Source organism: Solenopsis invicta, chromosome 11, assembly GCF_016802725.1.
Source record: "Solenopsis invicta isolate M01_SB chromosome 11, UNIL_Sinv_3.0, whole genome shotgun sequence".
NCBI lineage: Eukaryota > Metazoa > Arthropoda > Insecta > Hymenoptera > Formicidae > Solenopsis > Solenopsis invicta.
Window position 1 is genome coordinate 10,415,463 of NC_052674.1, and position 14,737 is coordinate 10,430,199.

Below are 14,737 nucleotides of genomic sequence, written 5' to 3' on the forward strand. Positions count from 1 at the left end.
TGGCTGTGGGCGTTTGAAGTTGTCTGGAAACGACGGCGCGGCAGCGCGGCGCGACATGTCGCGAACACGAGTGAAGTTTTCGCATTGTCGCGCCGCGACGCTGTTCAGCATCGTCTTGCAACCGCGCGCGCGCGGGCATACTCGAACGCGACGAAGTTGCCCGCTAGTCGATCCCGAGTAAGAGGAAAGCGCGCGCGCGGATAAAGGCGCGTTTGCAGAATCGAACGTGCCGAAGTTGCGTGCCAGTCGATCGGGCAAAAGGAAAGCGTGTGGAAGAAATGTGAAACGCGCTCGCGCGCGCAGCGAAAACTCGGCTCGCGGTGATCGTCAGCGAGAAAGGTGTGGCGCCGATCCGCTCGTGTCTGGCCACTGCGAAACGACGATGAGAGCTGCAAAAAGGACGCGCGATCCGCAACTGTGCGCGGACGACGCGCAGGTCGACAGATCGTTCTATCTGCTCTTCGAGGATATATCGTACAGCGTAAAGAAAGGCATTTTGACAAAGGGTAAAGTGATACTCGTTGTAAGCTACTCATGTAGTTTAGTGATGATCGTTATTTCGTTATCTGTTACCAAGTAACTCTTATCAAGTAATATAGGAGGAATAACCTTAATGATTGTTATCAAATTTGAGAGGAAAGCACAGAAGAAAGAACATTCTCGCTTTGAGGATATCTTTATTTTCGAAACGTTGAGAATATTAAAATAAGATTATATAATTAAACAGACATAATTTGCTTACATAAAGAAATTTTGTATAGTTTTATCAAGAAAAATGAGTATTCTCTACCTAATAATAATTTTCATAAATTGAAAGTTGAAAAATATCAGATAAGAAGAAATAATATCTTCAAATTAAAATTAGATAAGATTCATATTGCGTTCAATATGAATATTTTAATAATAATAATATCAAATACTAATTCTTATCTAATTTTAATTTGAAGATATTATTTTCTCTTATCTGATATTTTTCAACTTTCAAATGATGAAAATGATTATTAAGTAATAAGAATACTCATTTTTTTTTTTATATAACTATACAAAATTTCTTTATGTAAGCAAGTTATGTCTGTTTAACACTATATACTTTTATTTTAATTAAAAATAATTTAGAAGACTATTGTAACATAGCAATACTAACATACAATATAATATTTTATAAACATTTAAGATTATCAATTTCTTTAAAGAAGATTAAATTGTATATATGCGCAAAATTATCATTTTATACCCGAGCAAAATTTTATGTTCTTGCTTATACGTATACGAAATAATGATTGTAAAATAAGATATATTAGTTTTAATTTTATATGGTTTTTTTCTGTGCGATTAACGGACTAAGTTCATTTTTTATTAAGATTTACAAGAACAATAATGTTTAAGATCCTAATTAACTGTTTAATTGATAACTAATCGTTCGTAACTTAACTACTTTAACAAGCTTACAAATTAATAAACTTAGCTTACGAATTAATAATTGTGCTCATCAGAAGCTAACGATTAGTAAGTAATTAATAATTATAATTGGATTAATTTATATCCACTAAGGATAATACTTCTTGATCCTTGGTAGATCTAAATTAATATACCAATCAAAAGCAATAATCATTAAGCGTTTAATTGTATTCCTAGTTGCTAAGAACCTAATTTTTCTGGATCTAACTGGTACAATACTGGATTTTCAAGGATCTAAAAAATACAATCGCAGACGATAATCAACATCTGCAAAATTATTTTTTTTCTGCTAAACACAATCAATATATCAAGGCCGGATAACTATTCACAAGAGCAATGATCATCTAGTTGAACTGACTGATAATCAATTCAGTTATCTTTTAACAGCATTATGATAAATTGTTAGTAATTGTTTAACTAAATAATTGTTCAAAAATAATTAATTATTTTGAGGTAACAGCTATTGTTACAACCATTTCAATTATCACATTGTATTAATAATAATAATAGTAAAAATGATACATTTTTATAATATGCAATTTTTATAATATGTGATTTGATCTGAGAGATATAAATACATTGATAAGAAAAGAAGAGCACATATGCAATATATAATTATATAAATATAATAAATATAGCGTTTATAATTATTTAAAAAAGATTCTGCGTTAACGATTTATTACACATATAATTGACTATAGTTTTGATAAAATACACAATGCAACTTCTCGTGTAAAATTTATAAATAATTGAATATAAATACTATTTCAACATAGTAAAATTATAATTTAATCATATACTTTTAATAATTATCACATAAATAATATCGATGCCAATACGAGCTAGTGCAGTTCTTCAGACGTACAATAAATAACAAGTCCTCAAATTAGATATAATTAAAAAAAAGTGTACAACCATACATTTCGATCCTGGATCTGAATCCTCTTCAATATAATCTAATTAAATTATTGTTATAATAAAAATAATTTTTGATTAATAGTTATTAAAAATTATTTTAATATAATTATATCAAGAGTTTACCTTAAACTACATTAAAAAAATAAAAATGTTGCTTTTAAGTGAGTGAGGAAGTAATCAATTTTGCCCTTGTTTGTTCCATAAATATGAAATCTAAGATAAAAGCTCGTTGCTTAGAAAACGAATACTTACTCTCAGAACAAAGACACACCAATGGTAGCTGAGAGTACTTTGAAATCGATAAGATATACGCGAGTTTCAAAGTGTTTTAAAGTGTAGTAAGATATGATATATACATACTGTATTGCTCTTATGATTCGTATTCAATTATTGCCAAAATATTATTTATCTAGGTATATTTATCTAGATATCTTTATCTTTAAAAAATTTAATAAATCTTAGATAATCAAGATAAACTTATATATTTTTTAAAACGTAAGATACATGTATTATTTATATATAAATAATTATAAAATTGATATTGTTAAAACGGACATTAAAATATGTTAAAACTAATAAAAATCACTTTTTAATTATACTTTGTATGTTTGCAGTTTAAACACTTACAATTGCTGAAAATGTATAAATTTTATGATAACGAACATTTATTTTTGTATTATAAGTGCAAACCTGCAAAGATTTATGTTAAAGGCATAAATTGTATGATTATAATTTCTTATACACTCGACAGTAAAATTAAGGGATCACCTATTCTGACTCTGAAAAATAAGCGTAATTCAAAAGAGTGTAACTTTGTTAAAAATGATCGTAAAAAAATTAAAAAGAAAATAATTTTAAAGCTTGAAATAGTCTCTAATTTTGAGATTGATAAGTCGTTAAATGATTTACAAATTGTTTACAAAGTTACGCGGATTTAAATGGGAACGCGTTAAATCTTAAATTTTTTTATAAACTTTGCAAAGCTCCACGTCGCGAAGTAAAAATTGCACGCAAATTTGGTTTACAGCATTCAAAAGCGTGAATCTTTACCTTTAATTTGCGTTTTTGTTGAACGTTGTACGATTTTTTTTCACTGAGTGAAGCAATACTGAAGCAAAAATGGCCTTTTTTGCTTCAATGTTCAATAATTCAGTGAATAAAAATCGTACAATGCTCAACAAACACGCAAATTAAAGATAAAAATTCACGCTTTCAAACGCTGTAAATTGTATTTGCGTGCGATTTTTAATTCACGTCAAATAAATTCGCCAAATTTGTAATAAATTTTTCCGCATCTTTATTTTTATCCGTATAGCTCCGTAAAAGATCAGTATATGTTTACAAAATCGACATTAAAAGCGTATGTAGAAACATTAAGCTGTAAAATACGTGTTAAAACATTTGATTTTTCATATACTGATTTTTTACAAAATTGCAATTTGCAGCGTTCAAAAGTGTGAATCTTTATCTTTAATTTGCGTACTTGTTAAGCGTTGTAAGATTGTTATTCACCGATTTATTCAATATTGAAGAAAGGAATCATTTTTGCTTCAGCTGAATATTTCAGTGAAAAAAATCGTACAATAATCAACAAATACGCAAATTAAAGGTAAAAATTCACGCTTTCAAATACTGTAAACTGAATTTGTGTGCGATTTTTATTTCGCGTCGTGGAGTTTTGCAAAGTTTGTAAAAAACTTTGAAATTTGACGCATCCCCATTTAAATCCTCCTAACTTTGTAAACAACCTATAAATCGTTTAAAGACTTATCAATCTTAAAATTAGAGATTTCAAGCTTTAAAATCTTTTTTTTAAATTTTTTATGAACATTTTTGACAAAGTTACACTCTTTTAAATTACATCTATTTTTCGGAGTCAGAATAGGTAATCCCTTAATTTTGCTGTTGAGTGTATTATTATTATTAGATTTTGGAATTTTAATGAATAAACGATATTCACATCTTATTTTTTATTAGTTTATTACACATCGGTACGACAAGTCACAAAAATGTTTTAAATAATACTTTTATGAATATAATTTTAAAGCACTTTATAGTGAATTTAGATTTTCCGAAAATGTAGAAAATATTTTTCAAAATGCCCTTGCAAAAACATATTCGCTATAATTTTTGAAATATTTAAAATATCTTTTACAACTTATTATTTATTTAAAAATAAATTAACCATGTATAACAAACTATTTTAAAAAATTCCAAGATGAACTAGAAATGAAAGAGATTTTTATATGCACATCTTTCGTAATCATTTTATATTTCTGTAATTTTGAAGGATGGCTAATATTAGATTTGAATATGTTAAGATACTCTTTTCTTTGACATATATAAATACAGGATTAATTTACAAATAATTATTGAATAACGATTGCTAGCTCGTATTGAATCTGTCATATCCAAATGTATCATTTGTTTTAAAAATGGTATAATTATAATGTATTTTTATTTCTTAAATTCTAAGTTTCTGGTTTTTTAGAATACTATTTTAGGAATTTCTTCCTTCCTTCTTACCTTAATTTTTCTAATATAAATTTACAAAAATAATTTTGTAAAATTTCTATTTCTTTCTTTATTTCAATTTTTTAAATACAAAATTATTAAAAGTATATACATTTGCTCATTGCCATACTATTTCTTAAATGTTCAGCGTTTTGATTGGGGAAAAATTTGATTGGGAAATAAATAACAATTGTTTATCATAATTGTTTAAAATTATAAGTAGGATCCGGCGCGTTGAGTACCGCTGCGTTCGAGTTGTGCGGGCGCGTGTGTACGTGAAATTCAGCCGCGTGCCAGATAAGAATTAATCGTCACGTACACAACACATGCAATACATATAGTGGTACTCAGCACGCGACATAGAATTTCAAACCAAATTTTCGATTTGAGTTCCAAAGTTGGGTTGGATATGCCATGACATGAAAACGACAAATTGGGTATATATCGACTATGTTGCTTCTGCAACAAAACGGATAGTACATTGTTATAGTTAAAATAGTAAAAAGATCAATGGAATAAATCAATAAAATAAGTCAATTAGTTTCAAACAGAAAAAATCAAGTAGAATTTGCGACGCAATAGAAGGTGATGATATGAACCTTGTACAACGATTAGTCGTTAAATGAATAATTATTTATAGAATTGTTTGCTCATCTTGAAAACTTTTTCAAGATACATTTTAGTATTTAATTAGACTTACTTTTTTTTTAAACTTGAACATATTATCAGACAAATATATGTACATTTGAATATATTTTATTTACAATTTTATTCAACTGTACTTTTCGAGTTATGCAAAGTTATAGAATAGTATAAAATTTTGCTAATACAATCTCTTAAGTGTGCAGATGTTTCTTTTTCGAAGTTATTCTGTAAATTGATTATATAGTTTTATTCCTATTCTATAATTTACATTACGTGTATTACAGATTTTTAGCACAATCTGCACATTTACTATAATTTATATGTGAAAGGATTATGTGTGCGTACATACATTTGCGTATATTCAGCAATATTCCTAATAAAAAATTTTATATATGTAATTATATAGAATTACACACACACACATATATATATATATATATATATATATATATATAAAATATGTCCATATATATTAAAATATATATAATTTTGTAACAAAACATTATGTTGATTGAATCAATTTTAAATTTATTTCCGTGGAAGGACCATATTACTTTGTTTCTCTACGACTCATTATGTAGTATTGTCACACTTTGATAATTGTCATTTTAATTCATAATATTGTATAAAATAATTTTTTTTTATTTAAACAAAACAACTATTGTTAAGTTTCCAATAAACTCTGAAGTAATCTAATATATTTTATTTGGATCATTTTATTTCGCAATAAAGTACCATTTATTGTTATTTTTTATTAAAACAATTAATTTTTTAATATAAATTTTATAGATATAAATCGATAAAATTAATAACAAATGATGTAATATAAACACGTAGAATGACTTATCAGTAATGCACGAGCGCGCAACGTATGAACTTTTAGTGGCAAAAAGCAACACATGCACAACATGAACTTGTAATCGCAAGCTCCAGCTACAACAGTAAGAAAAAAATTCAATTCACATGCATTATTTGCATTTTATTAACATATTGTCACACGATGCTACATTAACACATATCGAGCCACAACCGTCAAGGAAAAGAATAAAACTTGCTAGCACTGTGGCTGCAGGTTGCGACTACGAATTGATGCGCCTATCGCTGTTACACTGCACGTACATTGCTTATTACTCAGCCGCTTTGTGTATTTAAAGAGTTATTTAGAAATAAATATTTTTTAGACAATGTATTAAATCAAAGACAATGTATTAAATTGATCACTAACAATACAGTATTAGATTTCAGTTTGAAATATTGTTGCGTGTACTTTTCAAAAACTCATCAACCTCTGATAAATGAAATTGATTACAAATTAAGTAACAAATATTGAGTACAAAATAAGAAAAACAAAGAAGAATTTTTGATAAATGTCTAATATGTTATACAAATCAATTTAGTAATTCTCAATTCTTGATCAATTGCGAAAAATTTTTCAGGTAGAAATCAAAATCAAATTTTAAAGTACAATTATTACACTCTCTGTACACATGACAATTAGTTGTGACGTCAAAAATATTGTCAGTAGAAATAAAAAATAAACATATTCTCTCTTTAGAGTTTATTTTAAAAAACAGATTTATAAATACAAATAAGTAAAAAAGCGCCAACTATATATATATATATATATATATATATATATATATATATATATATATAGTTGGCGCTTTTTTACTTATTTGTATTTATACACACACACACACACACACACACACACACACAGAGTAATTATTAATGAATGTCCCCATTTTTTACCATAGAAACACGCATTTGTAATTTCTAAGATAATAATATATTAGAAATACGTATCCGTCGGTAAATCAAACTTCTATGGTAAAAAGTGGGGACATTCATTAATAATCACCCTGTGTGTGTGTGTGTGTGTGTGTGTGTGTGTGTGTGTGTGTGTGTGTGTGTGTGTGTACATTTTACATATGTGTGTGTGTGTGTGTGTGTGTGTGTGTGTGTGTGTGTGTGTGTGTGTGTGTATATCTTAAATGTCTTTTCAATTTATAGAAACTTTTTAGATTTACATATAAAATAATATTACGTATCAAGATCGAACCATGACCGTAGTTGACATTTCCTTACTTATTTGTGAGATGACACTCGAATGATCTGGTTCAAATTATTATTGTTTAAATTTATAAATTTATATTGAATAAAAAAGATAAAAAAAGTAGGGCAATGTGATGTAAATAAATAATCAATTTGATCCCTTCTTTCTTTCCCCGCTTTTTCATAATTTCTAAAGCTAGATGCTTGCTGTTTTGACAAAAATGGGTTGCGATGCACGCAAGTTTAGAAAATCTCCCGCATCAGTATAAGATCTATTATTTTTCATTTAAGTTAAATTATAAAATACGTGAATATTTTATAACGATGTTTCCCTCTAGCACGTATCTGTTATCTAGTAGTATTACTATTCCATGGACATGGCAGTGGCAACATATGTTCGGTGATACTTTCACTTTCGTGTACTCAACAATTTGTTTAGATTATAATTACAGGACATCAATGCATTCCGTTTATGCAAATTTAATGTCTCATCGTTTATGAATGTGTAAAGCTTTGTTACTTCCTTGTATTGTTAAACTTTTTTTGTAAAAGATGATTATTCAATCTTTTACAGAGAGGAAAAGATTATTGAGGGACCTTAATGGTGATTTTCGGCCAGGCGAACTCACAGCTATTATGGGTCTTTCCGGCGCTGGAAAATCTACACTGATGGATATTCTTGCAGGTTTCACGTCAGTATATAATTAGTGCTACATTCTGATTATGGCATATTCAATGGAAAATTATCGCAATTTTCAACGTAAATGTTGTCTGTTTTACAAAGCGTAAAGATATACATAAGGGATTATTAAGACGGCATTATTAAAACGTCATTTAATTTGTTTGTTAGGAATTCTGTCTTTTAATATCTTGTTATATTATATTTGTTGTATAATTCAGTTGCATGCACTCACACAGACAACCTCAGACAAATTAGTGTTAAAATTAAGTAAAATAAAAAATACTATCAAATTATGAAAATGTAGGAAGTCTAAGATTGAATAGTAGATCACTTATAAGACTATGAATGAGGGAAACTTAGTTGTTGATAACTAGAATATAGAAGATTATATAAAAATATATAATGGAGATTAGACGTCGGACAACGTCGAAAGATGTTTTAAATATATATTAAATATATATATTTTTTTATAAAAATATGAATTGATTGAAGTGAATGAAAGGCCTTTTTTACTAAAAAAAATTATGACATTAAAAATATATTACGTTAAAGCCGAATTAAAATATATTTTATTTATGATTTTCTTAGACATTCTTTCTTTTGTTAGTCATTGAGGATGGATCTCTTCATTTTTCAAAATGTTTCGTGATTTGAAGCTTTTATTAAAAGTAATCTAAATCTTAACTATTCTGAGAAAATTATTCTAAAAAAAAAATGTTTTATATATAATTATATATAAAAATTTTTTTTCCCAAAATATTAGTTAAAATGTTAATCCAATGATGTTGATTTATACCGATAATCGCTCGAAGAAACAATCTTAAATTTAAATATCGCATAGGTAATTTTTATTATCATTTTCTTTAAATAGCAAAGTACTTTTTTTTTTATTGTGGATTTTTTTCTTGGATCTTAGAATGTAAATTAGCTCGCATTCAGAACGTACTTATTATACGTGTTTTTTTTACATCTTCGTCATTAAATGTTCACACAGAATTAAAAGCGCCTACATTTACATAAGCGCATTTTAAACAAATAATGGCCTGTAAAATCGTACGCTAAAAACGCACCTAGTTTATTCGTTCTTTGAATTGTGTGCATGCAATATAAAATGTGCATGGATATATTTTGTTCGTTGACATCAATAACCATTCACTTTCCAGATGCACTTGTCACGATGCATCTAGATATCACGATATCACGAGTATAAATGAGCTTTTAATCTTATCGTCTTCACGTTGTTATCATTTTTTTTTAAGCGTTGTCCAATTACAAATGTAACTGACAATTGATTGGCGAATTATTCAAGGATACATACTAAATATTGGTAGTTAATTGTTCATTGATTATAACACGTACACATATACACATTTGCTAATCAATACGGCGCGCTAATCATATAATTATAAATTTCTGCTTGCAAATAGACATATTTTGATATATAATATAAATGCATTGATGTATAAGATGTATCTCATGGAGAAATTATAATATAATTAGCATGTTGCATTTTAGAACAACTTCGGTCACTGGCAGAATCATGATAAATGGACGGGAACGAAATGTATCAGAGTTTCGTAAACTGTCTGCCTACATAATGCAGGACGACAATCTGTCACCACTTTTAACAGTGCAGGAAGCTATGCTCATCGCTGCCGATCTCAAACTCGGATTGAGCCATCGTGAGAAATCACAAAAAGTAAGGATTATTAAACGCTATTATATGGTATATAGCACTTTTCGAGGACTGATTGTGAGTAAAATATTTAACGTGGAAGATATACAAAATAATTGTGGGAAAATTTAATTTAGTGTGTTACAAAACGACAATTTGCTTTTCCACTTGTAAAAAGAAAGTGTGCTTTGTTGATGTAATAATAAAGTAATTAAGTTTAATAGATCTGTAAAACGAGATGACTAGAGATTACATGTACGTACTTGATGATATTATAACGACATTTTTTAAAAGCGCGAGTTTAAACGGGTAAAAGTTAATTGATGTAACAGATTGACGAAGTAATAGTAGCGATGGGCCTCGACGAGTCTCGTTATACGATTACTGGCGAACTTAGCGGAGGAGAAAGAAAAAGACTCGCTATCGCACTTGAACTCATCAACAATCCACCAATCATGTTTCTTGATGAACCTACGAGGTAGATATTACATGATCTATTAATGGAAACTTGTGCTTATTTTTTCTTCGTCATGCCCTCTTGCAACTGTCAATTTATTTTTTCAGTGGTTTAGATAGCACTTCTTCAAAGCAGTGCATAGCATTTTTGAAGCAATTAGCGCAAGAAGGACGAACCATAATCTGCACGATACATCAGCCGAGCGCGATCCTCTTTAACATGCTGGATCATCTTTACGTGATTGCTGACGGCAATTGTGTTTACACGGGCGGCACGAATAATTTGGTGCCGTATCTAAGTAGTGTAGGATTACACTGTCCGACGCATTACGATCCTGTTGATTTCTGTAAATTGTACCTTTTTCTAAAGATAGATCACTGCGCAAAAAGTCTAGTAGGTAGCACGCATTTAAAATTTTTCTTCCGTAGTGATGGAGATATGCAACGGCGATTACGGTCCTCATACATCCAAGATGGTGGAATCGATCGAGAATGGCAAAAGTGACATATGGAGATCGACGAAAACCTTGGACGAAAATTTGGACAAAAACTTGGACAAAAGCAAAGAAAATATTACCTCACAACGGGTTGCTGAAAGATTATGTTCTTTCGAGATGGAAATCAGACAAATTCCACATTACAGGGCCAATTTTTGGAAGCAACTTGGTGTTCTTAGTAAAAGAAACGCAATTAAATTATTTCGCGATAAGGTAATATTACTGTACATTACGAATCTCATTCGCCAAACAAACTTTTGCTAAGAAGAAATGTTTTTTTTCTCTCTTTCTTGTACAAATATTGGGGGAAATAAACAAATTTATAATTACATAAATCAGTATTCGCAACGATCTGCACATTTCGGGTTGATTTCTGAAGCGACGCCCACTACATCCCCCACTACCGCTCGGCAGAGTGCCTGCCGCGTATTCGCGAGCTCGACCTTTGAGCGGCGAGGAGTAGGGGAAACAGTGGGCGTCGCTTCAGGAATCAAACGGAAATGTGCAGATCGTTGCAATGATATAAATGTTTAGCTAAATGATAAATAAATTATAAAGACACAACTAATTAATTCATATTATTCTCTAAATCTCGTAGAATGAAAAATCACTCAAAAATTGCACAAGCTAAATATCAATCTATAAGAGTTAATTTCCATCAAAGAAAAACATTGGTAGCTAATTAATGTAGTTACCTAAAATAACTGTTAGCTACAGAGTATTCTTTGAATATAGCAAATATTTTCAGTAGCTAAAATCGTGTATGAGGTAGCTAAACTCTTTCAACTAAAATCACAGATAAGATATTAGCTATTCATATATTACATTATGTGTTTAGTTACCATACGCAGTTTTTAGCTATGACAATTACTTTTTTCCGTGCAGCTGTGTTTAACACCGCGAGAAATCCACAAGTTTTTATTCACGGCCGCAACAATATAATTAGTATTGACATATAAATTTATTATGTAACAGAATGGAATACATTATCTTTGTCAGCAGTTAACCGCATCACCTGTGACCTCCTACAAATGCATTTTTTTTTTAATTTTTCCCAGAGGTTTATTCTATTTAACAGCATTTTTTTCTATGTAAAATATATAACTGCATATAAAATTATACATTTATTCGTATTAATAAATTCATGAATAATTTTATACGTATAGGCCTTCACACACACTCTCACACACACACACACACACACACTCAGAGAAAACAATAGCTGCAACAACTATAAAAATGTGAACGCATAGCACCTCAACTATTTTTTATGGGTTATAGAAATTATGATACTATAGTTAATGCAAATATAGAAATATTATCACAATTATTAAATGTTATGATTAGTACAATTTTATATATATATAGTTTCATTAATAATTTCATGATTTATTACTAAAACTATACATTTTTATACACTAAGAGAAGAGAAGTATAATATTCTACCTCTTATGTATAGTTAGTTACATTTATTATGTTTAAATATTTTTAATCTTGGAAATTTAAAAAAGTTTTAATCATATTAGTAGATCAAAACATCTTTCACTTGATTTCATTTTCAAGGAAATTCATCAAAAAAAATTACTTAAAATATTAAAATATTAAAATATAACAACAGTGAAAAATCTCATAATGCTCCACCTTTTATACCATTTATGTGTTTCCTTTCTTACAAGAAATAAAACACCATAGCAGCTATCTAATGACGGTTTTGTGTACTAGTATACGCAGAGAAAAAAAAAAATGTGATATTTGTGACTATAATTGCATAGTTAAAAAATTAATTATATTTAAAAAAATATAATTTAGATTGTTCTTCTTATATAGTTATTATAACAATGTTTTTTAAATTTTCTTATCTACAAATTTAGTTGCAATAACTATAACATGGTTCACTTAACTATATATTATAATTCTATTAACAAAATTTGTACGGTTGTCCTCTTATAGTTGCCATCACTATAATTTTTTCTCTGAGTGTTGGGAGAGCCATTAAAAAAAAAAATGCATTTGCAATAGTATTTCAAAGGTGACGCAAAATACTACTGACAAAGATAATAATGTTAATTATATTAATTATATAATTCCGTTTTGTTGCATAATAAATTTATGTATCAATATCAACTATATGTTTAAAATAGATGTATAAAATTGTTCTTTTATACTTATTCATGCAAAAATTGAACAAACTCAATTTTTACTTTTTACTTTTTAAAAAAGTATTTCATTCTACAAGACATAGAAGTACAACACAATTTTTTATAGCATAATAATAATATTTATATCAACAACGGATATTTCTATTAACAAAGAATTTAAAATTTCTTTTACTCTTTATTTATATAGGTCTTAATGCTCTCACGGATCTTAATGCACTTCGCGATTGGTTTAGTCGTTGGCACATTATACTTCAAAATCGGTCAAGATGCTGCTTATATTTTAGACAATTTTAATTTATCATATTACAACATTATGTTTCTCATGTATAGTGCGTTTAGTGCTGCAATGGTCACAAGTAAGTTCATTAAGTTTGGTATAACTTCAACAATATTCATTTGACGTAATATATCATTTGACGACAATATAAATTGATGTATCAATGTAAATGCACAACATTTCGTCAAATATGACTTATAAAAGATTGCATGAATAGAAAAAAAAATAATAGAACTTTATAAGTAGACAAAAGATAAACAGTAAAATATAGAACCAGTATCAAAATCAATGTGTTTTATTGACAATTTTGACATTTGATCTTACTGATATTTTTACGATCTAATGGAGAGGTTCTCTAAGATGTTCTGTCTGTTTCGCAGTTCCTTTGGAATTACCGATACTAAAACGTGAGCACTTCAATCGTTGGTATAAAGTACGATCGTATTATCTAGCGGGTAAATTGGCCGATTTTCTGGTTCAATTTATTTCCACTTTCATTTATACCGTCACAGTGTATTACATGAGCGATCAGCCTCATGAAAGTAGAAGACTTGCTTTATACACGCTCATGTGCTTCGTTATCAGCTTGGTTGGTCAAACGGCTGGACTCATCATAGGGTGTTCATTAAAGGTCCAGGTTTGTATTAATTCATTTCATTTATTATTTCCAATTATTTAAAATTTACATATATTAACGATTTTATATCATCTTTTGCTTCTCTCCTTATTTTAAGAGGATCGAAGGAAGTATGGCTGAAAATTTTAAGACTAATGCAATTTATCCATTGTACAATCTGTAAACTGGCTATTACTTCATTTCAGAATAGCGTAATTTTTGGACCGTTTGCAATTATGCCGTTTGTTATCCTCAGTGGCTTCTTCGTGCATACTAAAGATGTGCACCCTTATTTACATTGGCTGTTTGACATATCGTTTTGTAAATATGCTTTCGAAGGACTATTGATGACTATTTATGGGTAAAATTTTTATCTTTTACTTTTATACATGATAATCAGTAAATACATTTATTCTAAATCTTGTAAATATAAGTATTTGAAGATAATTATTATTTAAAAATAATAGTTTACTTTTTTTCTTTATTACAAAAACTAAAGGTAATATTTATAATCGTAGCTATGATCGGGCAAAACTGAAGTGTTCAGCGGACTATTGCCATTTCACAACTCCTAAAAAATTTCTCATAGAATTGGGCATGGACCATATAAATTATTGGTTTAATATGACAATACTGATATTAACATGCATTGCTCTGGATATTGTAGCATATACTGTATTAAACCTAAGAATCAAGAAACGCATATAATGCATCTTGAGATAAAAATTCGTACAGTTTTTACAATCACACATGTGGTAGGCGAATAAATAAAATCTCAACGTCCA

At 28.8% G+C, this 14,737-nt stretch overlaps 1 protein-coding gene across 2 annotated transcripts; it reads left to right on the forward strand.

Annotated features, from left to right (window-relative positions):
- On the forward strand, positions 1 to 14,737 carry LOC105200258 (ATP-binding cassette sub-family G member 4). Of its 2 annotated transcripts, XM_011167731.3 has the most exons (10): positions 1 to 506; positions 8,165 to 8,282; positions 9,788 to 9,971; positions 10,280 to 10,425; positions 10,512 to 10,750; positions 10,833 to 11,113; positions 13,247 to 13,415; positions 13,717 to 13,973; positions 14,159 to 14,313; positions 14,471 to 14,737. In XM_011167731.3, the coding sequence occupies exons 1-10, from the start codon at positions 383 to 385 to the stop codon at positions 14,658 to 14,660; spliced, it is 1,863 nt and encodes a 620-aa protein (XP_011166033.1). In that variant the 5' UTR covers positions 1 to 382; the 3' UTR covers positions 14,661 to 14,737. The 2 variants fall into 2 exon arrangements, with proteins under 2 accessions (XP_011166033.1, XP_039310783.1); XM_039454849.1 differs by lacking the exons at positions 1 to 506; positions 8,165 to 8,282 and adding an exon at positions 9,138 to 9,599.